This window comes from Lissotriton vulgaris, chromosome 3_1, assembly GCF_964263255.1.
Source record: "Lissotriton vulgaris chromosome 3_1, aLisVul1.2, whole genome shotgun sequence".
Classification (NCBI taxonomy): domain Eukaryota; kingdom Metazoa; phylum Chordata; class Amphibia; order Caudata; family Salamandridae; genus Lissotriton; species Lissotriton vulgaris.
Genome location: NC_141689.1, coordinates 491,308,086 through 491,335,478, shown reverse-complemented (window position 1 = coordinate 491,335,478; position 27,393 = coordinate 491,308,086). Strand labels below are relative to the sequence as shown.

The 27,393-nt window shown below is 45.1% G+C and overlaps 1 protein-coding gene across 1 annotated transcript in view; it reads left to right on the top strand.

Moving 5' to 3' along the window:
* Window positions 1-27,393, top strand: part of THBS4 (thrombospondin 4) — a 247,068-nt gene that overhangs the window by 150,226 nt on the left and 69,449 nt on the right. The window contains exons 15-20 of the mRNA XM_086960723.1: window positions 1,817-1,869; window positions 9,939-10,132; window positions 13,444-13,622; window positions 14,448-14,496; window positions 14,605-14,801; window positions 20,948-21,120. Of these exons, the coding sequence (XP_086816849.1) occupies window positions 1,817-1,869; window positions 9,939-10,132; window positions 13,444-13,622; window positions 14,448-14,496; window positions 14,605-14,801; window positions 20,948-21,120 (845 nt within the window). The remainder of the gene's footprint in view (window positions 1-1,816; window positions 1,870-9,938; window positions 10,133-13,443; window positions 13,623-14,447; window positions 14,497-14,604; window positions 14,802-20,947; window positions 21,121-27,393) is intronic.

Here is a 27,393-nt window from a genome sequence, read left to right as displayed (position 1 = left end):
GAGAGTTTAGTTTAGCTGAGCCAGGACTGCAAGTTCTGAATGCACTTATTGTGTCAATGAAAGTCTAGGCCTGGAAACAATGTGTCCTTGTAACATGGAGCCATAGGGTAACTGTAGGCAGAAAGAATTGTCTCTTCCAGGCCACGAGTGAGAATCCCCACCATCACCTCGGTGACACTGAACTCAGCTGCTCCCTCCACACCGTTGCATGGTTCCATCTTCTCACAGTGGGACTGGTTAGAGGGCAGGCATCAGAGATGCCCTAGTCATGGTCATGCTCCTTTACAGTACAAGTAAATGGGATTTCTTATAATGTAGGAAATGTCCCTCACAACCTCTCCTTGTGATAGTTGTTTCATTACAATCCCCAGGATTCATCTCAGGCGTGAGACTCTGTACGCAGTGCCGCGTGCTTCATCTCATGTAAGGCTGGTCTTCTGTTTTTCTTTACAGTTGTGGTTGGTTGAGTGAGTCATTGGTTAATGATAGGCTGTGTTTGTGGTCAGGCACAGGGAAGGCTTCTAATCCTGGCTGAATCACTGGTGCGTTGGGTTTTTAACGCTGCATCTGCAAAAATATCTACACTGAAGGATGAAAAAAGTCCTCACACAGAAAACATAAAGGGATCTTCTTAGATATTACCATTTATGCATTTAATCTCTGTTTTCATCCAATAGAGAGGGTAGCTGTCTGTCTTAGTGGCATCATTGCATGAGCTAGTGAGGGGCCAGGGGGCTATCTGTCCTGTCCTCCGTTTATCTGTGTCTTGTGGGGTCCCTTGAAGTTGATGATCAATTGATCAGAAGAGGCCGGAAGAAGGAATGCAGGGCGTAGGTTATCAACTAACTGCTCCTTTTAGCAGAAAGGCTCAGATAAAACAACAGTGCTGACCTGACTGTGCCTGTAGGATCAGCCAGGAGTGCCACAAACTGTTGAAGGAAGCAGGAGAGAGGGGAGGGGTGCTTTTCAGAGATCTTTTCTTCATTTTGACTGTCATCTATTTCACAGTATATTTGGGTGCCTGTGGGTTATATGCGCACATTCTGTGGGACCCACTGCGATGCACAGGGACATAGATTCACGGGTGGAGGGTGTTTGGGGTGTCAAATTCCTCTAATAAATATATTCAGTAGTAGCTAGTTTTGTACAGGTGCTTTAAGTTGACTATGGTGAGGTGTTTGTCAGACTTCACTTGGGAGTTTTACATACACATGCAGACAAACATACACACACACACACCTGTCTCTGTTACAAAGGTCTTAACAAAATGATCATTTTACAAAACATTGAGTTCTAAGTTACCCTCACAATCCGCACTCCTCTCTCTTCCTACTGCGCCTTAAGGCGCCTGCCGGCCCTGCTTCTCGTATAATGTATTTTAACCAGCGTGATTGTTGGGAGATCTGAAGCTCACACCACCCAGTCTTACTGACCAAGCTACACCCCAGGCGATGCACTGAAACAAGTGACTGCTGTAGAAATAAAATATCTATCAGCGTGCTATTGCAGCATGGACCTGAGGGTGCCCAGTGCAATGCATTTGGTAAATAAATTGCAATTGCCTACACACTGGTGTGCATAAACACATCTAACACAGCGCATGGCTAACCTGCAGAACCTCCAGTCTCATGATACCATGTACTTCGAAGGCGAGACATGCCTTTGAAGGTGGTTATGATTATCTGCCTTCAGTTTCTACTTCTGGCCAATCACTGCTGATCATGAGGTCAAGAAGGTGTTACCCTTTGAAACCTTTAGACTTGTTTCAACTTGTTAGTGAGGAGCATCATAACGTGTGTTCTCTTTCTGTTTCTAGTCGGACATCGATAATGACCTTGTTGGAGACTCCTGCGATACCAACCAAGACAGGTATGTGTATTTAGAACACCAGCAAAAGTAAATATGCTCTTTTCAAACAGCGGTGAAAAGCTGTCAGGGGAATCAAAATGGGCCTTCCGTAAGGCATGGATCACAGGCTCAGATCAAAGCCCAGTTGAAAGGGTTGAGATTGTAACTTTGGATGGAGGAGACACAGACTCATTTAGACGCACCCTCATTTTATCCTCTGACTGCCCCACTCCTCGGTTCCTCCAGTGCACTTGCTGGGAGTTTAGCCAGCAGCGAAAACTCAATATCTTAGGCAGTGGTATAAGACCTTCTGCAGGAGGAAAAAGGAAGCCATTCAATGCATTAAATAACTGTAAAGAAATTTTAAAAAACAGCGTAGATAAATTCTTTCTCGATTATTAATTCAATAAGCACACATTTCACCGCCAATATTGATGTAGAATTTTAAAAAGAAAATAGGAAAATGTACTTTAGTTCCATCATTTTCTGTGATCCTTTCATCTTCAGAGACAACAAAGCTTTATTAGCTGCATCCAGGCAGGAAGGTGCAGAGAAAGTCATCGAGGACTTCTCCAGAGAGAGAGCTTCAGAGCTAAATTTGGTGAACTTGAAAGCGGCAAAGAACCTAAGTTGAAACTATTACCTACTGAGAATGGGGATTCTAAACCTAAGGAGACATGTTTGAGTCCCTGCGTTTGAGGCCAAATTCTCAAAACTATAACATTCAAATGTCGTTTGTGCAAGAAACAGTGAATGTGCAAACAGGTCGATCATTCACATTGGCAACGGTGTAAAGTTGTTCGCCAAAATCATCCTATGGTAACAGAAATTCAATCCCAAAATAGGACTGGGGGGCTCTGGTGGCTTTCACAGTCAGTTTGTTCTTCCCCTGTTCACGGCTGCTTATGCATATGTTTATTTATTTATAAAGCGCGACATTCATCCCACTGTAATATCACGGCACTGGCTGTAGCTGGAGAGTGATGAGTCAGGTTATTTTAATTGAGGGCAAAAATGGAAGTGCTAGGGAAATAGGTAGGTTTTGAGTTTTTTTCTGAACGCCATGTGTTCTTCAATTAGTCGTAACTCCAGCGGAACTTCATTCCATTAAAGTGCTGCAAGGTGCGAAAAAGTGCGTCCACCTGTCCTGCTCTTACTGATTCTTTTGGTCTCAGCTAATGCTAAGGAGCGTGACCTTAGGCATCTGGGTGGGACGTAAAATTTGATTCTGTTCTGGAGAATCTTGGGGCCTGTCTGATAAAGTGCCCTATGGGCAGGTCCTAGGAGTTTGAAACGCGCTCTTTGGTGCATGGGCAGCCAGTGCAGTTGCTTCAGGCCTTTTCTCGCAGAACTGTATCTGCCCTCATTTCACACTAGTCTAACCACTGCATTCTGTATGACCTGCAGACGTTTAAAAAAAGGTAATCTGACATGCCAACAAAAAGTGCATTTCCGTAATCCAGCCTGCTGACAAGCAGTGCCTGTGTAATGGTCCTCCTGCTTTCCAGTGGGATCCAAGGGAATAGTCTTTTTAGGAGCTTCAAGGTAGCGAAGCTTCTACCACACAAGATCCGCACGTGGTCTTTCATCGATAAGGTGTTGTTAATGATGATGCCCAAGTTTTTTACGCACCGCTTTGGAGCTGGCACCACCGCCCAAAGAGTGGGGCCACCAGGATGTGTGAAGCAGGATTTCAGGTTTCTCTGCATTGAGCTTTACACAGTGAGCTGACATCCAGTTTGCCATCTCAGTAAGGCAGTTGTTGAGTTTGGCTCTGGTGTCATCATGCTTGTTTCCGATGGCTATTGTCAGTTGGGTGCCATCTGCATAGGAGCAGATTCCGAAGCCCCATTTCATGCCAATTTTTGCCAAAGATGAAACATAGGCATCAATAATGTGGGGCTCAGGGATGCTCTTTGCGGAACTTCACAGTTGAGGGTTTTTGGAGTAGAAGAAAAGGTACCTAGCTGTACAATTTGAGTTCTATTACATTGGAATGAGCTCAGCCATTGAAGGGCCTTAACATGTATCCCTTTTTCATGCAGATTTTCCAATAAAAGTTGGTGGGAGACCACGTCGAAAGCCGCCGAGAGGTCTAACAGGATCAGGGCTACGGCCTTCCCCTGGTCCAGCAATGATCTTATATTGTCTAGGACAGCCGGGAAAGTTGCCTCCTGGCTGTCCTGTATGTGGTGAAGCATCTCCTCCTCACTTGGGGCAAGGAAAGGTTGGAACAAAAAGGAGCACATGCTTGGGAAGGAGACACCAGAGGGAAAAAGATCTGACAAATCGAGGCCAAAGAGAAAATAGAGATAGCAACCGTAACAGAGAAAGTGGGGGAGAGAGGCGCAGGAAGATTGTATTGTAGCCTTTGTATCGCATTGTGCGGCACCGAAGAGTATTATCGAACACATTCTTCTCCAATAAGTAGTTCTGGATACTCCGATTACCTGTAAGTAGCTCTTGTGTGCAACCTAGTCTACTAAATTAGAGGTTTTGGAAATTTAAAATATGAAAACGTGTGTGATTTCAGAGTTCATGAACTGATGTTTGGAGAAAAAGCTACGATTTGAGTGATACATTTTACAGTTTTAGGTAGTTTTATGCAATGAGGTGATCTCTGCTGATAATCGTGCATGAGGTGGCTACAAATGTAATCTTGCCTCAATTGGTCACTATTGCAGTATTAATATAAGTAGCTTAGGATGATTTTCATCAACCATAAATAGTTGTTCCTACAGAAAAGTCAGAGCCCCCTGATCTGATGGGTAGCATGATAAACCGTAGGGCGGTGCATGGTTGGCAGAGTGTTGTGTTCCAATGTGGGGAGATTTTGGAGTTGTGTGTGAGTGCCCAGAGAGGTGCTCCTATATCTTGTCTTAGGCTACAGTTCCTAGCAGTGTAATGGAAAGATAAGGTGGACGTTTTTATTTTTATTTCTAATCAACATCTGAGCATAAGACACATCATGACTACATTAATATAGAAAGAAAAGACCAGTGTCCCTGCTATACGCAAACTCCCAAGGGCCTCTTTATAGGCAACAACCCAGCAACATCCATGTCCTTTTGACACTGCCCCAGATTTACCAGAAGCTTACGCCTCCCCAGGGGAGGCGTAAGGGAGGCTCAACAGGGAGAAATATCTTTATTTCTCCTCGTTTTTCCTTTTTCTATGTGTGCTGCAATCTGCAGCACACGTAGAAAGAGGAAAAGCCTCTTGTGATTATTTTTGTACAGAAAGGTTTCTCTTCCAGTTCAAAAATAATCATCCCCGCAACTTAGGCACCCTTGCACCATGGTGCAAAGGTGCCTGCGTTCCAATTGTGCGCTGGCGCAGGGTAAAAGGACAGGAATGCGCTGTATCTTATAGATACAGAGCACCTCTGCCTTTTTCTTTTGGCGTAGGGAAGCGCAGCAGGAAGGCCTGCTGCGCTTCCCTACGGCAAAACTTCATAAATGAGGCCCTGAATCTTTTGTTTTTTCACCTGCATGCCCCAGTCTATTTAGAAGGTATTTCCAGTTCCACAGAACAGCCCCAGTACATAAAGGGCCATGCCTAGCACTGCTGTAGTTCATGTGAGTGGTAATATGAAAGATTCTGTCCAATGAATCCCGGAATAGCAGTAATCCAAGGGCTCTTTGTCCTCACATCTTTGTCCTTCTCCATCTAGTGACAGACTACAGTAGCATGATCCCAGCTCAGGGACCTCCCTCGGCCCAGCAACATGGCACCAGCCTCCATCTAGTGACAGGCCACAATAGCATGATCCCAGCTCAGGGACCTCCCTCGGCCCAGCAACATGGCACCAGCCTCCATCTAGTGACAGGCTACAATAGCATGATTCCAGCTCAGGGACCTCCCTCGGCCCAGCAACATGGCACCAGCCTCCATCTAGTGACAGGCCACAATAGCATGATCCCAGCTCAGGGACCTCCCTCGGCCCAGCAACATGGCACCAGCCTCCATCTAGTGACAGGCCACAATAGCATGATCCCAGCTCAGGGACCTCCCTCGGCCCAGCAACATGGCACCAGCCTCCATCTAGTGACAGGCCACAATAGCATGATCCCAGCTCAGGGACCTCCCTCGGCCCAGCAACATGGCACCAGCCTCCATCTAGTGACAGGCTACAATAGCATGATCCCAGCTCAGGGACCTCCCTCGGCCCAACAACATGGCACCAGCCTCCATCTAGTGACAGGCCACACTATAGCATGATCTCAGCTCAGGACCCTCCCTCGGCCCAGCAACATGGCACCAGTCTCCATCTAGTGACAGGCCACAATAGCATGATCCCAGCTCAGGGACCTCCCTCGGCCCAGCAACATGGCACCAGCCTCCATCTAGTGACAGGCTACAATAGCATGATCCCAGCTCAGGGACCTCCCTCGGCCCAACAACATGGCACCAGCCTCCATCTAGTGACAGGCTACAATAGCATGATCCCAGCTCAGGGACCTCCCTCGGCCCAGCAACATGGCACCAGCCTCCATCTAGTGACAGGCTACAATAGCATGATCCCAGCTCAGGACCCTCCCTCGGCCCAGCAACATGGCACCAGCCTCCATCTAGTGACAGGCCACAATAGCATGATCCCAGCTCAGGGACCTCCCTCGGCCCAGCAACATGGCACCAGCCTCCATCTAGTGACAGGCTACAATAGCATGATCCCAGCTCAGGACCCTCCCTCGGCCCAGCAACATGGCACCAGCCTCCATCTAGTGACAGGCTACAATAGCATGATCCCAGCTCAGGACCCTCCCTCGGCCCAGCAACATGGCACCAGCCTCCATCTAGTGACAGGCTACAATAGCATGATCCCAGCTCAGGACCCTCCCTCGGCCCAGCAACATGGCACCAGTCTCCATCTAGTGACAGGCTACAATAGCATGATCCCAGCTCAGGGACCTCCCTCGGCCCAACAACATGGCACCAGCCTCCATCTAGTGACAGGCTACAATAGCATGATCCCAGCTCAGGACCCTCCCTCGGCCCAGCAACATGGCACCAGCCTCCATCTAGTGACAGGCCACAATAGCATGATCCCAGCTCAGGGACCTCCCTCGGCCCAGCAACATGGCACCGGCCTCGTTGCCTGTGATATTGCCAAGGCTGTGTACCTCCTGTGAGTAGCTGGGGTTTCCCACACCCCTTGTGACCCTCAGGTTTCGGGGTACATCGTGGCCATTCATCGTGTTTAATGCAAAACCAAAGGTTGATTAGCACCAGTTGGGTAAGCTCTAGATGGCCAAAAAACACACACTAGGGCTCCAAAAGAGACCATGCCAAAAGAGAACGTACTACTCCCTGTCTACAAATGGAACTCACAAAAAAGATGTCTCTCGTGAACCGGAAGTTATGTATTGGAAAGAAAAGAAAGCAGAAAGTGATCCTTTACAAGGACAAGAACCCTCACTCACCCAAAGCTGGCATGCTTCATCATTGGGCTACCTCCTCACATCAGGCCCGCAAGGTCCCAGATGTGGCCTACAACTCTCCACCAAAGAAGGGGGTGGGTGGAGAGGAGCCCAGGTGTTTTAGAGTGGGGGATAACCCTAAGCAAATGGGTGAGTGAGGGACAGAGTGGAAAGACAAACATTAATGATACGGTTGAAACTATCTCAGGGGCCCAATAACTTTATTTGGTGGTACCCTTGGATAGGGTTAAAAACTGAGAGGACTGGGGGTTCAGAGCAAATATATCCCCATAGCGGTCAACATGTTTCTGCCTGTGTCAGATTCCTACAGGACTTCTTAGGTATTCATCAGGATCAACAAAGTTCGAGTGACTCTGCATGCAACAATGAAATAAAATAAAACAAGCAGATGTCTATACTGGCTGTGTCCCTATGTTGTCATGGAAGTGATGGGTGGTTAATACACCATCTCCACCTGAAATGAAAAAAAAAACCCGTGAATAGCGGGTAATAGGTAAGGATCACGTTCTCCAAACAGGTACCTACAGGTATCATATGGTACACAATTCGTTTGTTTCTTTAGCAATTAATTAGCAAACATACCAGTCAATAGATGTCAGAAAAAAATATTACATGGGGAGTCATTTACCTTATGGAGGAGATAAATTCCCACATTTCAAATTGTCATAAATGTGGATCGCCCATTTGAATTAGTCGCACATACATGACCTCACTGTTAATCTTATATCCTACTGGACTGATAAGAGATTCTTTCAACTATACATGAGGCCAAGGTAACGGAGAGTGGGAGCACATCAATCTCAAGATAACAGCAAACCTCATTGACAATCACATGGAAAACTCCATTGACGTTACAGAATTACCTCATACTAAAAAACACGAGGTAAGGGATGCACCCTCCCATCCTAAAGAGAGCCTATAACATGCCTTCAGCCCACTCCATATAGGGTTAGTTAGCGGGGAACTGTGCAAAAATGCCCTTCAGTAATGAAAGTGCGGTGAGAAATGCTATAACAATGCATAAGGCGGCGTGGCAGCACACTTCTGGGCCACTGCAGTGATGTAGTATATTAGTGGCAAGACACCCACCGTCCTTTATTCCCGTTCGTCTATACACAAAACCTGGCTTCTATAGCACCCACTATCAGCCATGACCTCAACAAAGTACAACATCCAATACTTCTCTAGGCTCGATTTTTTTCTGGGAAGAGCCTTTAAGATTTGAAGACCCACAAGAGAAACAATCTGCACAGAGAAAAGGCTCAAATTCAGCATAGGAAGAGTACATGAATTCCCCTATCGGTGTCCCAAACACCTGCAACAAAACAGTCCGAAAGTACAAAATAATGAAAGGATAAGCAGAGTGAAAGCCCAGATAATGGGTACAAACATTTTCATGAAGAATAGGCAATAATACCCTGCCCCATCTGAAAAAGTCTGACGCGCAAAAAGTGGTATCATTTTCTCCAATAGAGTAAAACTCTGGGGCTTGAAAAACCATACAAAAGGCGTAGGACAACTCACAAGCTATATATACACAAATGCCTCTTATACCTGTCTTTCGCAAACACCAAATTTGGTCCTAGAAATAGTCATAATGCTGACATACATGGATAATCTAACAGATGTTTGTGCGAGCAATAGTTCCACCAGCTGCACACACATCTTGATTGACAGAAGCAGGAGGGGGACTCCAAGTCCGAAAGGCAGAATCATCTTGTACAAATGCAAAGCAAATAAATAAATAGTAACGGCATTCGATTTTTTGGACACCAGACAGTAAGGTCATGTGACTGGCATGGCCATGGCCTGTGTGTAAGAGAGGCATCCTCGTGGCTTTCCCAGTGCATCCCTCTGTTTCTTGGGTCCCTGGGGTGGCCATGGTCTCTGTGCAGGAGAGACATCCCCATGGCTGTCCCAGTGCCTACATATAGGTGGGGAAGTGTTAATAGGCCATCTGACACAGTGGCCTTGGTGTCATACGCTCATGTATTGTTTCGACATAGTGCCTGATGGAGGTAGCCCAAACTGCCGATATCACTGGCTATAGGGAAACTAACATACATATGAGAGGCAGGTCCCGGGGGTAGAGATCATTGTAATCAATAATGCATGGCGCCTTACTGATTCCACATCCTATATAGCCCTTGTGGCCCTCTAACTCAGTAGAACGAGGATCCAGATTGCAGTCGCTTTTGAATAGCATTTCACACCCTTGGCGAGACGCGAGCACTCGCCTGCACTTCTCAGGTCGATTCCTTGCAGTTTCTGTGTTTTTCTTTGCAACGACCACTGGAGGGCGCCAGTAATGCACAATAAAGCATTTTCGAGCCCCCCCCCCCCTTTCTATTCCTTTTCCAATTCTGATCATGGTGTATAGCAATTTTACAAATAAGAAAATGTGCTTTAAGTTAAAAAAAACAATCATAAAAACAAGTGCATTACCCATAGTGTTTCACTGTAAACTCCTACTAATAAAGTCAACCTTCACATAAACATTTAAATTATTGAGTAATCAGTGTATAACACATTGTGAATTGATGCGGGACATACACTGTGAGCATGTAGCACAAGGGGCTGTGGTTGCAGGCACCTTCATGTCATTCTTTGGGCTTAGGACTGATTGCTCCTTCTCTCTGCACTCTGCAGCGATGGTGATGGACACCAAGACAGCAATGACAACTGCCCCAACGTCATCAACAGCGCCCAGCTGGACACAGACAAGGATGGACTGGGCGACGAGTGTGATGATGACGATGACAACGACGGGATTCCAGATATCATTCCACCGGGCCCCGACAACTGCAGACTGGTGCCCAACCCGGGGCAGGAGGATGACAACAGTAAGCTCCCCACACTATGCCTTCATTCATAGACATGTGCACTTTGTAAATTCTCCCCTGGATCTACATTACCCAGCATTTGCAATGAGACCAAGAACAGGGCGAGCTGGCAACAGCAATGATATTTTATATTCCTCATCATTCTGGGCTGACTGCCATACGGGCAAGCTTCTTGGGTACTTCATCCTTCCCCCAGGAATGAGTTTCAGTAACCATGCCATGCTACTAACGTATGTTTATCATACCATCCAACCCCTTTAGACAGTGCATTTCAGGTGACTGCTTTCTGCTGATCTGTTATTGGGGGAGTGCAATCAGAGACCTCCTGCCAGTTTTAGAGTAGAGCACAGGACAGCCCGCTGAACGGTGGCAGCAGAGCACGGGGTAAGACATCCTAAGTATGGGGTCTTAATGGACAACTTCCTATCCACTGAGAACCAATAGCGATGGCATTAAACAGAGGTAGGAATCAAGAGAAGAGGCTTGGCTGTTGCTGGGGATTTCCTTTTTACCCTATTACTGACTAGTGGCAAAAATGCGTCTTGTGCACATAAACCTTGGAAACCTGTGAGCCCAGCACATTTGAATTACATTAATGCTTCTTAATATGTGGATGCATTTCTTGTAGGTAATTATTGCCCTGTGCAGAACTTCTCCACACACATATTTGTTTCCAATGTATATTACAATAAGAGATAACAATAACAAAATAACAATAGTAACAAAGGACCTCTTAGCGGCACTTATATAACCCCTTTCCCGGTCCCATTCACGTTGATGCCAGGGAAGCAGAATTCCCACAATGATTTCATTGTTTCATTCATAATACAGCTTAAAATCCTCTCAGAATCAAGGATGTACGCACAGAATCCGTATCAATCATCTTTATCATAAATCATTTGCAGTGGCGGCTGGTAGGGAACAGTGGCAGTGGGCGGGGGAGAGTTTGGGGGGTTAGGAAAAAAGAAAGAAAGAAAAGTAAACTTATCTGGTGATAGCCATCACCAGCCGCCGCCTCTCCTCCAATTAGAAATCAGGAAGCTCCCAGACTCCCCTGACCGATCATATCACTGCCTTAAGTAGAGTTTATGATTGGTCTGAGTGCCGTGGTTCGGCGCCCAGGCGGGGACTGGGAGGCTGGGCATGTTCTCCACTAAGGCTGTATACTACAGCCTATGAAGAACATGCACAGTGCACATGATGGTTTTGACGGCCCAAGACAGCGCATCACCCCTCATCAGCCAGGTCAGCTTGAATACAGTGGCGCTATGAGCAAGGGACCAACGTCTGGGCATACATTCCCACTTAGGGTGACAAAAGCAAAAGGAACAAACAATGGACGGAAAACTGAACAATGCAAACATTCACCCCCAGTCACAAAAATCTCGGTTTAATCCATCGTTCTTTTGCTCACCACTCCACACCAGTTTGAATCAGCCATATGCAAATGAGTCTTGACCCTGCTCCCTATGGGAACAGTCCAGCCCAAACTGCTAAGCCAGGTCCTCCCTGGACCGGAAACAAAGCAAACACAAGGAGATGATGGACGGAGCGCTGAAACTTTTCAGACACTCACCCCAGTCACAGATCTGGGTTGAATCCATCATTGTTCTTTAGCTCACTTCACCACCCCAGTTCAGACCCAGCCATATGCAAATCAGTCTTGACCCTGTGCTTCATGCGAACAGTCCAGCCCAAACTGCCAAGCCAGGTCTTTCCTGGACCGGAAACAAGCATCCTGGTACCAGTTTCGGGGTATCACCCCTCATCAGCCAGGCTTGCTTGAATCCAGTGGCAAAGTGAGCAAGGGACCCACGTCTGGGCATACCCTGCCAACTTAGGGCGAACAAAGCAAACACAAGGAGATGATGGATGGACCGCTGAAACTTTTCAGACACTCACCCCAAGTCACAGATCTGGGTTGAATCCATCATCGTTCTTTGGCTAACTTTGCCACCCCAGTTCAGACACAGCCATATGCAAATCAGTCTTGACTCTGTGCCTCATGGGAATGGTCCATGCCGTACTGCTGAGCCAGGTCATCCTTGGACTGGAAACAAACATCCTAGGACCGGTTTCGGGGTTATAACTTCGGCACACTATTTTCCATGAAGAGCTATGCCAGTGATGACCATGCATGAGATTTGCAAACATTACATAACAATAACATTATACCTAACTTTAAAAAACATACCTGTGAAAAACATACATGAATAGGCAGCTATCCACCCCAGGCTTTTGAACTTCAGTTTACCTGGCGGCGCGTGTAAGCAACCACCCTCACTGCACCTAAGCACCCAAAAACTAAGAATAAGCCGAAGCCAGCCTCAGTGGCGTAACAACAGCCCCCACTGTGTGGGGGGCTAAAGCTCCACGGGGCCCCTCAGGTACTGTGCACCAGTGGCAGCTGAGAGCTTCTGACTGGGTTCGGGTCATGGGGGGCCCCCTCCATACACTTTGCAGGGGGGCATGAGTTTTGTTACACCACTGGCTGGTCTATGCTAGTTGATGAAGGTATCCCCTTATGACTACGACTGGGACACCAATGGAGGCTTCATTCAGGGATTAGGGGCCTTTCAAACTGATGCAAAAAATCAAAAAGCGAAGGGGAACCACAGTGAGCAAAAAAAGAAGAAATGGGAGGGGCACCAGCTGCACATAATAGCTTGGAATTTCATCCTTATTGTTGCTCACACTCGGCATCTGAAATTATCGCTTTCCGGCTGTAGCATTCGAAGTACAATTTAGTAAATCTAGCCCAATGTGCTTCGCGCCTTCCACGTTAATGCCATTAGTCATCTTTGTTCTGAGCTCTCAGCATGACCTCTTATCGTCCTATATTTCAGATGTATATATATATATATATATATTTTATGTCACAAAAGGAGCGGCACAACCAAATTCTTATTGAAGCCTTTAAATCAGAGCTTCACCCCACCAATGCGTTTCAGCCTCACAGGGCTTTGTTCACGGTGTGAGGCTGAAACGCGTTGGTGGGGTGAAGCTCTAATTAAAAGGCTTCAATAAGAATTTGGTTGTGCCACTCCTTTTGTGACATAAACTCTAAACTGGGTCAGGATCCGACCCCTGAGCTGAGCACACGCTGGTGAGCGCACTCGCTATCTGCAGGATCACTTTGTGGCAAAAAAAAAATATATATATATATATATGTACAATCACTGGAAATGTTAAAGATTGGTGCATATTTCTAAATAATAGCTGCTCCACCTGCCTTTTCCTAATCTGGCAGGTGATCACATCCCTGTCGCTTATACATCTCAATACTGATTTTTGATGCTTTGCTATTCCAGGTGATGGTGTGGGTGATATCTGCGAATCAGATTTTGACCAAGACACGGTCATAGATCGAATTGATGTGTGCCCAGAAAATGCAGAAATTACCTTAACAGATTTCAGAGCCTACCAGACTGTTGTCCTCGATCCCGAAGGAGATGCCCAAATCGATCCAAATTGGATAGTGTTGAACCAGGTATTACTGCAATTCATTTTTGTAACTATTTAGATAGTGAGGGCTTGGGTAAATCTTTTATGCCAGATACTACCCAAAATGAAACATGTACTTTCTGACTTGTTTAATTGAACTAGAGAATGAATTGTTGGCCAAATTTGACACATTTTTGGCAATAAAAAAAGTCTCTTTAATTTGTATACATCTGTATACATTTGATTCAAATTCCGCTATTTGTGGGTGTTAAAGTGACTTATTTTCATTAATCATATCCAACTATACCAAGATTATTTACAGAGCAATATCAACTAAATTGGCACAGATTATGTTGATTGTGTGTTTTGGTGATTAGTGTAGCCTAAGCAAAGTATAGCTTTGCAAATTAAAAAATAAAGTTTTTACCTTTTTTCTTTAAAAAAACTTGTTGTCATACAGTTATGTTTAACTGAAATACAAATAGCATGAGCCTGAGAGGTTCCATCACATTGGGTTTTAAGTAAAGCTTTGCTATATTTCTGCACTGTATCTCTTGGACCCCACTGGTAATCGCCTACATCGACGTGGATCGATGGATGCAATTACCAAAATGTGTATAACAATTCCTGCGGTAAGGTGCAAACACAGCCTTCACTATGTTAGCTCTTCTAACTTGGTACCCACATTGCATTAGTTTCAAAGAGAACTCAATTGCTTATTTGCCGCATTACTACAGAAATTTGCAGTGGATGACTGATATTGGCAAATTGATGGAGAAAGTCACAAAAAGCTGAGCTGCCTGTCCATGGCTCTTACTCATTCAAACAATCACTTTATCAATATTATGCAAAACTCCAATTTCTCTTTCAGGGAATGGAAATTGTCCAGACTATGAACAGTGATCCCGGCCTGGCAGTTGGTATGTCTAAATTCCCTGCAGTCGTATAGTGTAATATACATTAGAGCTAAACTTGACCAGACTCATGACACATTCTCTGAGTAATTCAATGTGTGTCGCACTCCCCAGGTTACACCGCGTTCAACGGGGTCGATTTTGAAGGCACGTTCCATGTCAACACTGTGACCGATGATGATTATGCTGGCTTTATATTTGGCTATCAAGACAGCTCGAGCTTCTATGTGGTCATGTGGAAACAGACTGAACAGACTTACTGGCAGGCCACGCCTTTCAGAGCAGTTGCAGAGCCGGGCATTCAGCTAAAGGTAAGTGCACATTTTAGTGATTATCTCTAGCTAAATGTGTTAAAAGTCAAATCTGCTCTTACATTTTTTTTCTTAGGAAAATAATTAACTGAACCAAGAAAAGGATATCAGTAGTGTGAACCTGAGAGGGACCTATTCATAAAACAAGCATCTGCAATGCAATAGGTTTCGCATTTACGTGAGTTTGAGATATTGGCATTGTATATGACAATGCCTTCTATTTATGTTTTAGTTTTTAAAACATAAATAAAAGGCATTATCATTTGCAAAGCCGATAGTTTAAACTCTTGCAAATAGCAGGCCTATTGCATTCCAAATGCTTGACCCTCCTGCAGTAAGAGAAACTCATTAAAGAAAATAGTGCTTACAGACTGCAGAAGACGTACTGTGTAACAACCGAAGTAAAAGGGCCAGTCCTCATGGGAGGTTACAAATGAAGACAAGGCGGTACTAAGGAGGAACTAACAAGCCTACAAACCAATCAGAAGCCAGCATTTACAAAGGACAATGACACAACACAATAACAAATACGGTTGAAGAGTCGACAGGGCTTCAAGTACATATTCCAATACAGCATGGCTTGAAGAGCAGCAAATGCGCTGCCAAGGCTGGACTTAAAAAGCGTCACGAAATGGAGGTGTTTTCAAGTATGCGTCAGAAGCTGATATTATAGATAATATTGTTCAGCTTTAATTAAAGTAAATTTCGAAGAGGTTGAGATAGAAGTTAAAGAATTAATAGTTGGAGTAAACAATGAGAATGTAGATATTATAAACTAATTCAAGTAAGTGGATTTCACTGCCTTATACATTTTAAACCTGGTTACTAGCACTGTTCATGAGCAGCGAAATTAACAGAACAATTAGCTTCTTGCTCTACGAAATAAGGTGTGCGCTAAAAGAGTAACGTGAACATGATGCCTTTTTTTGTACACAGTATCCGAAATAAGAAACCATTCCATGGATGTTTGTAACATATTAGTATTTATTAATACTAAGCACATGTACACATGGGCTTAATGGCACTGGAAAGATAAAACATCAGAAGAGAGATAAAATAAATAGGCTTAGCACAGGCCATTCGTGTGTGCTGAGTGCCTTAGAATCATCCTGCTTAAATAAATGGGTTGTTAATTCCTTACAAAGAGAAAACAGGTAGGGGGTCGAACAGATTTCCATTTCCTAGCAGTTCTGACAGACAGCTCTGTCCTGAAGGTTTTCATCTGAATAGCCAAAGACCTCTTGATCGCAAGCTTCTAATGAGCTTGTTCTGCATGAATTTTAACTTTAAGAACTGCAGGGCTGGGCCGTGGAGAATGCAATGGGTGATGACCATTGCCTTGAATAGAACTCCTTTCCATACTGGCATCCATTGACACTGGTTCAAAACTGGAGAAATGTGCTGAAGGCGTGAGCTGCCCGGAATTAAGAGGGCCGCCACATTCTGAACCATCTAGAGCAGGTTCAGAGTCCACTCCGTAATCCCCAAATAACAAGCATTATCATAATCAAGATGAGATAACTAGAGCTTTTGTTACCTGCATGTGATAAGTATGATCCATAAATGGTTGAATTTGTTTCACCATTCTGAGCTGCCATAAGAAGGTTCTCGCTACCTGAGTTACCTAATGTTCTAGCGAGGGCTGCGCATAATCCTGGCAGGCTAATGGCATGACCGCATATACTCTGGCAAAGTCAAATGATCTAATTTACCGATATCATTTCTAATTACCAACACCTCTGTTTTAGTGGCGTTCTGTTTAAACAATTTCAGACATCCATGTGTGAATACCCACTAACGTGCATGCCAATGTTGGTTGAGATACAGAGGTACTGAAATCGGTTCTTTTCTTTGGGTGCATCTTAAATATACGCTGCAGCAACAAATGATGGACGGAATGCTGAATAAATCAAACATTCTCGCCCAGTCAAGAGATCTGGGATAAATCCATTGTTTCGCTCACTACGCCGCCCCAGGTGCAGAGTCAAGACCGATTTGCTTATGGCTGGGTTTAAACTGAAATGGCATGGGGAGCAAAAAAAACGATGTATGTAGGCCCAGATCTCTGTACTGGGGTGAATGTTTGACACTGTTCAGCATTTTATCCAACAATTGTTTTTTCTGCATTTGTTACTCCGAGTGGGTTGGGCATGCCTAGACGTGGGTCTCATGCTCTCCATGCCACTGGAGTCAAACTAACCAGTCCCAGGATGTTTGTTTCCGGTCCAGGGAGGACCTAGCCTGGCAGTTCGGGCTGGACTGTTCCCATGGAGAGCAGTGTCCAGACTGATTTGCATACGGCTGGGTTTAAACTGGAATGGCATGGGGAGCAAACAAAATGATGGATCGAGGCACATATCTCGGTACAGGGGTGAATGTTTGACACTGTTCAGCATTCTGGCAATCTTTTTGCCTAAATATACGTGGCGTATCATCAGCATACATGTAGAACTGCACCCCCTGGTTCTCTAGTACTACCGCCAGGGGTGCCATATGGATGTTGAACAAAAATGTCAACAAAATTGACCTCTGAGGAACACCATATAAGGAGGTCTTGAGCTGTGCCATTAAGGTGGCAGGACTTTGGCTAGTCTATGGCCCGTTAGTAATTAGCAGAACCATCGTAGTCCATGAATCACATCTCATCTTTCTTAAACTGTGCATTAATATGGCATGGTCAATGGTGCTCAATGCTGCTGACACGTCCAATAGGGCCACAGTGGCAGTCCCCCCTGTCCTTCATGAGCTGTAAATCTTCTTGGTCTGAGAGGATTAGAAGCTCCGTGCTCTGACTGGCCCTAAACCCAGCTTTTAAGGGGATGTACCAGACTATTATCTTCCACATAGGTTTGCAGCTGAGTCAATAACAGTTTCTCAAAGACTTTTGTAAGAAATGGCAGCAGCAAAATGGGTCGATATTTATTCCGGTTTACAGGAAATAATGAAGATTTTTTTCAGCAGAGGTCTGATATTTTGCAGCCTTTCATTCCCCTGGAACCATACCGCTATGTGTACAGAGGTTGAATATCTCAGTGATTTCCTCCACCATGCCTAATGCCACCTGTTTCAAAGGTCTGAAGGTGAACTCGAGGATTTAGCCATGGGGATAGCTTCTGGCATGACTGAGCTGGATAGTTCATTGAAATGGAATGATAGGTTGTTGTGAGGATTCAGCCTTTCTTCATTGGAAAGAAAGTTACAATTGTGACCTGCAGAACCCATGTAGTCTGCCAAAATCCCACCTCTAAGCTTCCAAGTTTTCTCATCAAAGAAGTTAGAGAGTGCACTGCCTAGAAGGTGTGAGGGAACACAGCCCTTCTGATTGGCTGATGGAACTGCCAATCTGCTTGACCATCTTAAAAAGCTTGTGGGAGCCGTGGGAGCTAACTGAGGAGAGAAATCGTTATATTTTGCTGTTTGAATCTCCTTTCTATAGATGGCCGAAGCTGATGTGTGAATACGGTCTAAAATTGGGATCATCGGTGACACGCTAGTGGTGATTTGCCTCTCTGGATCTCAATGTAAGCTTTTTGGAGAACGATGGATTAGCCTTACTAGCAATATTGGTAGCTCTCATTTTATTAAGCAGTCCTGGTAGCATTCGGTCCAAGGTTTCCGTCAGCCTGGCACTGAGAGCGCCAGAGTAGCAACTTGATCGAGCTTAGTCGGCTCCTTCCCTTTGGCTCTGCCTAGCTGTGCTCGTGTAGATACAGCTCTAGCCAGTGCAGCCACTGAAAAGGATTTCCATTGTCTGGAATGAGGGACGTTGCTGCATTGAGCCCTATATCTTGGTTTAGGTAGTTGAATAGAAAAATAATTCCCTTATCGTCCATCCAAGGTAGAGACAGGTACAGGTCTACCTGCAATACCTGTGTTGTCAGGTGATAATGCCACCCACCAGATCTTTTTTCTATTCAACGTGTAAATATACATACTAGAGCAGTCAATCAGTGCTGATGTTCAGTGTTGACCAGAGCATTCAATTAGCAAGGAAAGAGGTGGCTACTGCGGTCGCTTAAGATCTATATAGATAATTTAATTAAGGAAAAAGCACTTTTCTTACCAATAAGTCAATTGGAAACAGAGTTATTTGGCTTAATTGACAATTGGTTGATTAGCAATTAGGGCTTATGACTTTAAGAGTGATTTTCGCTCTACAAATACCAATGCCTACATACATTTGAGAATTAGATGTGGGCAGACCCCAAGGAAGGTGTGGAGAAACCGAGAGAGGGGACTTAAGCTATGTTTTCTGCCTTCTATGTCCCATCCAGAATTTGACCTGTTCACAAATAGTGTAAAATCCTGGTGACAAAAATCAATGTTTGCTGACTATGCAATGCATAATGAAAATAGCCCCATACAGGGTAGATATTGAACAAAAAAATCCAATATTCTTTAAAGCATGCTGGGGTGAATATGTTTGTGAGCTTCAAGTCACAATATAAACACTTGAAGTATTGTATGTCTTCTTGTGTGATTTTTAAGGACATGTTAATATTGCTGAGTAATGTATACGTTTTTGGATCGCCACACAGGGCCCCATTACCTCCTGGGCCGGATTGGGCATAGCGGGCACCGGACGTTTCCCTGGGTGGCCGCCTGGGTGGGGGCTGGTTTTGGGCCCCTTGGGGGGGTTGATGTTTTTGTTACCGGGGCCGGTTTTGCAGCATAGCTGCAATATTGGCCCCATAACAAAAGGTACAGCAGTGAGGAGTGGTGCTTCCATCTAGCACCTCCCCACCCCCAGGCCGGCCTAGCTGTTTGCCAGGGCCGCTTTCGGTTCTCAGTCCGCCCGTGCTTACCACAGGTAGCCATATAGCTCCAACTCCAAGTGAGTTTCCCTTCATGCAGAGAGCAGCAGTGAGAACCACACTCTATTTTCAGCTCTTCCATGCACCTCAGAGGGAACTGCAGAGACAATTTTACAGGGATTTGCCCCAGGAGAATGGGAACTTCCCCTATACTTCAACGATTACCTCATCTGGAGAGACTGGGGATAGTAATAGGTCCCTTGGACACCTGCCTTGGTATAGCAAAGAAAAAACATTGCTGGATGACTGGGTGGTCTAAGTACCTCCAGTACCACTAAGTGAGTGCCGGAGTTACTCCAATACTTGTACCTACAACCGCAGAAATGATAGAACACTATGGGGCATATTTATGAGATAGTCACGTAGTGCAGCACAGCAAATCCCCTTGCTGGGCTGGTTGATAGGGAAAGGGCAGAAATGTGCTATATTTTAAAGAATATGGCTCATTCCTGCCTTTGTCCCTGCACTGGCGTTGTGTTGGCTGTCTAGCTCCAATGCAGGCACCCTTGCACTCTGGTGCAAGGGTGGTTGTTGCATGCAGGATTTTTTTTGTGCCGGAAGGGGCACCTTCCTGCACAGGAACAATCCTGAGAGGCATAGTCCTCTTTCGCGTTGTGCTGCAGAATGCAGCACACATAGAAAGAAGAAGTAATAAGTAGAAATAAAGATATTTCTCCACATTACGCCTCCCCTGGGAAGGCATATCTTTTTGGCACCTTTTCAGGTCTACCACCTTTGGTAATTTTGGGAATGCGTCAAAAACCATGGGAGTCACGTGGGAACACTCACGCAACGCCCATGGAATGTCTTCCCAGGGCAGAGTAACGCAATTTGCAATATGTTGCAGTTTATGAAGCCACTCAGAGCCACGCAATGTGGTCTCGCATGGCTTCATAAAGCGCATTTTGGGATTGTGTCTCGCTTGCACCATGTTGTGTGGTGCTAGCGCGACGCCCACCCCTTCATAAATATGTTCCTATGTAAGTCTTCTACACCAGGCATTGCTGCTTGGGTAGCAAAATATCCTGCTGCTACAAGATTTGTAACATAATCGTACATTATTATTTTCCTTAGTGAATGAAAATATAAACATTGGTCATTTTTCAGTAAAAGTCACTTATTAGTAAAATGTGCATGATTTATTGGGCAAAATACAGAACCATTTAGGTTGGCAGTGCTTCCTGGAATCAAAAGCATTGGAATTGTGAGTTAAAGTCGGAGAAGAGTTATGAGGAAGTGGGTACTTCAGACTCTGATGATGAATAACATGTTATTACCTAGTGAAATTCAGCCAGTTTGTTGTTCTTGCTAAGCTTGGCTCTTCTTCTCTAGGCTGTTAAATCCAAAACTGGACCAGGCGAGCATTTAAGGAACTCCTTGTGGCACACTGGAGACAGCACTGATCAAGTCAGGCTGCTATGGAAGGACCCCAGAAATGTGGGATGGAAGGATAAGGTGTCTTACAGATGGTTTCTTCAGCACAGACCTCAGGTTGGATACATCAGGTAAGTTCATGGACACTGGAGTTAATGTAGCAGAAGGTTGCTTCCATTCAAAGTTAACAGTGATTCTCAATGTGATAGCTTCATTGCAATTATAACATGTTTTGTGTTTTGGAGAGTTCCAACAGACCTTCCATAATTCTGGCAGTGTTCTCACACGGGCTCTGCCAATGAATTTGAGCTATACTTCTGAATCAGTTGTTAATTTGTGCTGGTGTTTGCTACTGGTAAGAGCTAGCCCTCTTTCTTGGAACTGAGACACATTCTTTGTCTATGGTTTGCACAGTTAATTGCAGTGCAATAACAAGGAAGTCTCTAATTGAATTTAAGGTTTTATTTTTGGAGGTTGGGCAGCGCTGGAATGTGGTCTTTCTCCTACACAGGAGAGAGACTGAGCGGTGGTGCTGACTCCCACATACCTGCATGAGCCTCCTGCCATTGGCGTTTGTAGGTTCAGTTGAACTGTTTTAGCTGGGGTGGCAAGCCAGCCATACACCATGCGTGCACTTCACCTTGCCAACTTGTGCCATCCTCAGTCACCTTCTGTGCTGCTGATGGCACCCGACAAGTCTGTTGCAGTAATATGGCAGCAGTCTGGCAGTTTACCACTGCAGAGTGGTGGGGCACCTTACTAGGTTTTTATACCTGATGCCTGTAATGTCAGCCCTGACACAGTGTACTGAAGGCCCATTACAGCTAAACTGAGAGTCCAAGGCACTGTTTGCCACTTTATACCAGCTTGTTCCCTGGGTAAGCATGTCACTGACCCATAGTCTCAGTCTTATCTCCCAGAAATGAAATGTCATTTAGTGGTAGCTAGATTTACACACTAAGGGGTCGATTAGGATCGCAGACGGACTTGCGTCCGTCCGCGACCCCAGAGCAGGAGGGAACCTCTGCATGGCATTCGGAGTTCCCTCCTGTGCAATTAGGATGTGACCGCCACCCTGGCGTTCACATCCTCTATTTTTAACATTGTGGCGGGCGCAGCTTCAAGCTGCACCCACGGCAATGTTAAAAATGCACGCCTTGCATTTGCATGCAGAAAGAGGCAGGCGCCGCGCAGTGCCTGCCGCTTTCTGCATGCAAATGCAGGGGGGTACCATAGGTACCCCCCATGTGCACCCCCCCAACCCCCTTCACCTAGGGAGCCCGCAACGGGCCCCCGCAGTGAAGTTCCGTATGCTTTTCCACGGCGGAAAACCCGCCGCGGAAAAGCATAACTCACTGGCCATCCTAATATGGTGGACGGTGTCTGTAAGACACCGTCACCATATTAGAGCTTTTCCGCCGCGGTTGTAATCCGACCGCAGCAGAAAAGCTGCAGACGGAAACCAGGACCCACCAGCCATCCTAATGTGGCGGTGGGTCTTTGGTCAGTCCGCTGCGGTTTTTCCGCATCCTCGGGTGCGGCGGTGGCTTCCGCCGGCCCCGAGGATGCGGAAAAACCGCAATCGTAATGACCCCCTATCCGTGGATCTCCTGGACTGCTGCAGGACACTGTCTTGTCATGAAACCAGATGAGCAGTAAATGGCCTTGGGTTAACTCCGCCTCACCTCACGGGGTAGAGAAGACATTATCATCATAAAAGCTCAGATGAATTGTACTGGCAAAGCCGGCTCTGGGATTCTGGTTGTACTACCTGCCTAGATAACAATAGAGAGAGATCCTCTCAGCTTTGCACTTGATCTTGGCACCGCTGGTGAGAGGGCAAAATCAAGTGAGGATAGGTGTAAGAAGGCCATTAGCACAATCTCAAGGAGAGCCGGAGTTGGAGATGTCTGAGTATCTGGAGAAATAGGATGCCAGCCTTTGCAAGCATGGACACCTCATAAACAGCTGGATTCATTATGAGACAGTATTGTATGATATTATAATATTTATATAGCACTTCAGACGCTAGTATGGGGAACAGAAGCACCTACTTGGGTGGTGAGCACCCTTCGCCGTGGGAGACTTCATGGTTTGCATAGTGATGCATTTGTTGTGATCCTATGTGTGAAGTATTTCAGTGACATGCATGAGTGACTCATGTCTTTGGGCACAGTGCCTGGAAGTGTGATGGAGGAGAAGGTGATAGAGATAGGTGCATATATTTTAATTATAGCTAGTACTTTAACATATAGGCCCTTGCCAGCACTGACCTAGCCTAAAGGGCAGTGAAATGCTGTGTTCGAGTACACCAAAAATGGGGGTAACCACAGAAGGCCTATTAGGTCAGAACACTTGAAGATGCCATGTTTTTTCTTTCCTCAAGTAAGTCTTTTAAATATGTAGAAACAGGTGCTGCTTATCATACTTCCAGAAAACTACAAAGGGGTGGCTCTAATCAGTATGGCTGAGCCAGTATCTATAACAACAAGAAGGGGATGCCAGTACTGATACAAGTAACCATTTAGCAATTTAAGACACTCAACCTGAAGTAAAATTCAAGGCTTGGAGCTGATCAGTAGCTTTTATTATTTTGCTTAATGTTATCAAAGAACAATTGGTTCAAAATTAAACAGTATTACATGCTAGGTACAAAAAATGTGGGAAGGAAAAATCTATCATTCTATCAGGCATGTCACAAGCTTACAACAATCAATCATACAGGGACAGTGGGGGACATAGAAACTCATATATTACAGTGGACAGTATTTACAGTGAACAGACAAGCACAAGAATAGTGCAATAGGCCACAGTCTGCTAAATTTCTAAAAAGTTTAGTTATAGAATTATTTACATAAACTGTACATTCCTAACGCAAGTTTTAAATAATCACAATTTTTGATGCAGTCAACCAAAAAGATGAATAAGGTAATGTACAACTAAGGGTGAAAAAGTGGCAAAACAATTCAGGTCAACTTGTCACCCAGGCAGACTTAAAGGTGGTGGAAGGCCTACGCGTTTCGAATCCTACAGGTGTACGAGGATTCTCATCAGGGCCTTTGGTTCTGGAGAAAAAAAAGAAAAAGAGTGATAGTAAGATCAAAGGGTTTGACCTCAAGTGTATTTAAAACGGATCATCATTAGAATATACACTCAGTCCACACCCTCTCCTATACAGCTTACCAAAACACGGTGTTATAACATCCGAATGTAGTTTTTCACAGCATATATACTGAAGGGGGTATTTTGTACCTGAAATGTCCGAAGCAGACTTGAATTACAAAACGGACTTGGATGCGGTGGCAAAAAAAGGGATTAAGGGCTTTTAATATTACCTGCTACCGTGTTTACAGATGATGCTTTACCAGGTGCGGGGTCACTTTGGAAAGGCTGAAGGGTTCCTAAAAGATGGTAAACATGCGAGATTTTAGGGAGGGTTTGCTACAATTGTCCCACCAACAGGTTATCTACAGGTGGCACTTCGCCTTACCTAATATTTTAAAATCTCTATTCTTATTTATAACCGATATCCCTGTCCTTAGGGTAGCTGTCGCTTTATTTGAGACACTGTCGCCGTGGGAGTAGAAGTGAAGTTGAATCAGAGGCCTGCGAAACAGGAGAGGCAATGTTTCATTATTATAAGTAATTGCTTCAGGGATTAAACATGGTCGACAGCGGCGCTGAAGCCTAATTCGGCAATTGGGGTTTGTCAACTCAGAAGTTTAATGGACCTGTAAGAAAGCACACGCGGCGCTTAACATTGCGGTTATGAAGTAGAGACAGCCACTAGTTGCGTGCAGGAGGAAAAAAGGAGGACTCAGCGGCTTACCGTGTTTTAAATTACGGCGGGCGTGGTCCGCTAACCGTGGTTGCAAACGTTCAAACCATTCTACGATCCTGCAAAGATATAATATAACAGCGTATCAGCGGGCTATTTCGCCCGGATTACAACACGCGGTTTATATGGGGAAAGCGGAAAAAAGAATTTACCGTCAACATTACACCGCACGCTGCAGAAAGGTGATTTATTCCTGCCAAGAAAGCAGAAGTTTCTAGATTAGTTAAGCAACATAGGGCTTTAACTGGCTCCTAACGTGAAGAAAGTTACTTCAAATACTCACTTTCAAAGGTTCAGGCTGGCGACCTTAGCGACGGCAAACGCGAACAAAGTGGTAACCTTCAGGCAAGGGTGCCTAAGCAGACTGAGCTGCTGGGGAACACCCTTAAATGCAGGTGATTATCAAGGCCACACCCACCAGGTGTGCTGGCCGGTTTAGAAAAAAGAGTGGGGGCAAGAATGAAAACCCGGACCGGAGTGGCCAATCCTTAGTCACTTTCAGACCTTAGTAATATGCATAGAATCTGCAGTATAGAAAGAGGCAGGAAGAGAGAGTTAAAGCTTGAATATCTCACTTAATTCATTTAAACCAGACACCGCAGTGTCGAATTTCAGTATCAAAAGGGCTTCCCGTTTTGACAAGGCAAGGTTCTGGTCACCACCTCGCGGATTTTTTTCCACTTTGGAAATTACAGTCCACATCAAGTCACTAACAGTATGTTGCATACGTGTCCAGTGGAGCACCAGGGGTGCATTCTCAACCCGCTTTTTGACTCTTGATTTGTGCTGCGAGATCCTTTGCCGGATCTCTTGGTTGGTTTTGCCTATATAAAGTAGGCGGCATGGGCATATGATACCGTAGACAACAAACTTGCTCTTGCAGTTACTGAATGATTCATGTTTCCAAAAAATTCCGTTGTGCTGGAACAATGAGCCCTCAATCGAGGATTCACAACAGAGGCAAGTGCCACACTTATGGTGTCCAAGAATCGGGGGCATCCCCATCATTTGGCGCAATGTAGCTGGTTTAGATGTAGGCATATCGGCCCGAACTACATAGTTGGCAATGTTGTTTTCCTTTTTAAAGGCAAATAAAGGGGTGTCTACTAAGCTGTTATCCAAGTCTTTCACTAAATGCCAGTTTTGTTTTATGACTTTCTTCAATTGGTTGGCATTCGGGCAGTATGTCGTAACACAAACCTGTCTTTTTAATTCAGGTTTGGTCTTGCGTACTAGAGTGGTCTCACGCGGTGTCCATTGTGCTCGCCTCATACAGCTCTTCACGAGTTTTTTGGGGTAACCTCTTTCGCATAATTTAGATGTTAATTTCTCTGAATGTTTTTGGAAATCCTCTTTGAATGTGCAATTCCTACGAACTCGCAGGAACTGCCCATATGGCAGGTTCTCTTTTAGGTTCCTCGGATGGTTACTAGAAAACATGAGTGATTTATTTCTATCCGTGGGCTTGCTGTATAGGGTCGTGGCCAATTTCCCTTCAGAAGGGAAGACTTCCACATCTAGAAACGCAATCCTTTTGGTTGAGCTGGAAATGCTGAATTTTATATCAGCAGTTCTATTATTCAACCACTGGTAGAACTGGTCGAGGGTGTTACTATCACCTGTCCATGTCATGAAGACGTCGTCAATAAACCGGAGCCAAGCTCCGATGTATTGAGTGAAAGGGTTGTTCTGGTAGATATATGCCTCCTCGTACATAGCCATAAATAATACCGCCAATTCGGGCGCAAAGGGGCAGCCCATGGCTACTCCCTTGGTTTGGTAGTAGTACTCGCCATTAAAGCAGAAATAATTCTTCTTTAAGGCGAAAGCTGCCAGGTCGACAATGAATTTGGTGGGCACCTGCATGGGTCTTAGTCTGGAATCAAGGTAGTGTGTTAGAACTGCTATCGCCTCATCCTGAGGGATCTGGGTGTATAGAGCAGTTACGTCCAACGTAACAAGTATGTCTCTGTCTTCGCGAAACTCAATGTTTTCGAGTTTGTTAATGAAGTCAGTTGTGCCCTGGAGGTAGGACTTCACGCTGGTCATGAATTCTTTTAAGAAACAGTCTACATATTTGGCTGCCGGTTCTAATAACGAACCGCACCCGGCGACAATAGGTCTGCCGGGGGGTTGATGTGGGTCCTTGTGTACCTTGGGCAGTACATAAAACAACGGCACCTTGGGATGTAAATTTTTAAGGTATTCAAGCTCTTTAGGTCCGACAAAGCCAAGATCAAAACCTTCTTGTATGATGGAAAAAAGTTGGTCTTGTAGTTCAGAGGTAGGATCTTTCTTTATTTTACGATAGCAGCTGTTGTCAGCCAGCTGTCTCATAACTTCAGTAGTATAGTCGTTGATGTCCCATACTACGATTGCTCCGCCTTTGTCGGCTTGTTTTATTATGACTGTACTGTCATTTTTAAGGTTGTTCAGAGCTGTCATTTGTGCCTTAGGGGTGTTAAATTTAACGTATTTTCTTTCTTTTTCCATAGCTGATATCGCTGACAATACGCTTTTTTCGAATGTCAGAAGGTTTTTTGGGACTTTACTTGCAGGAGGACAA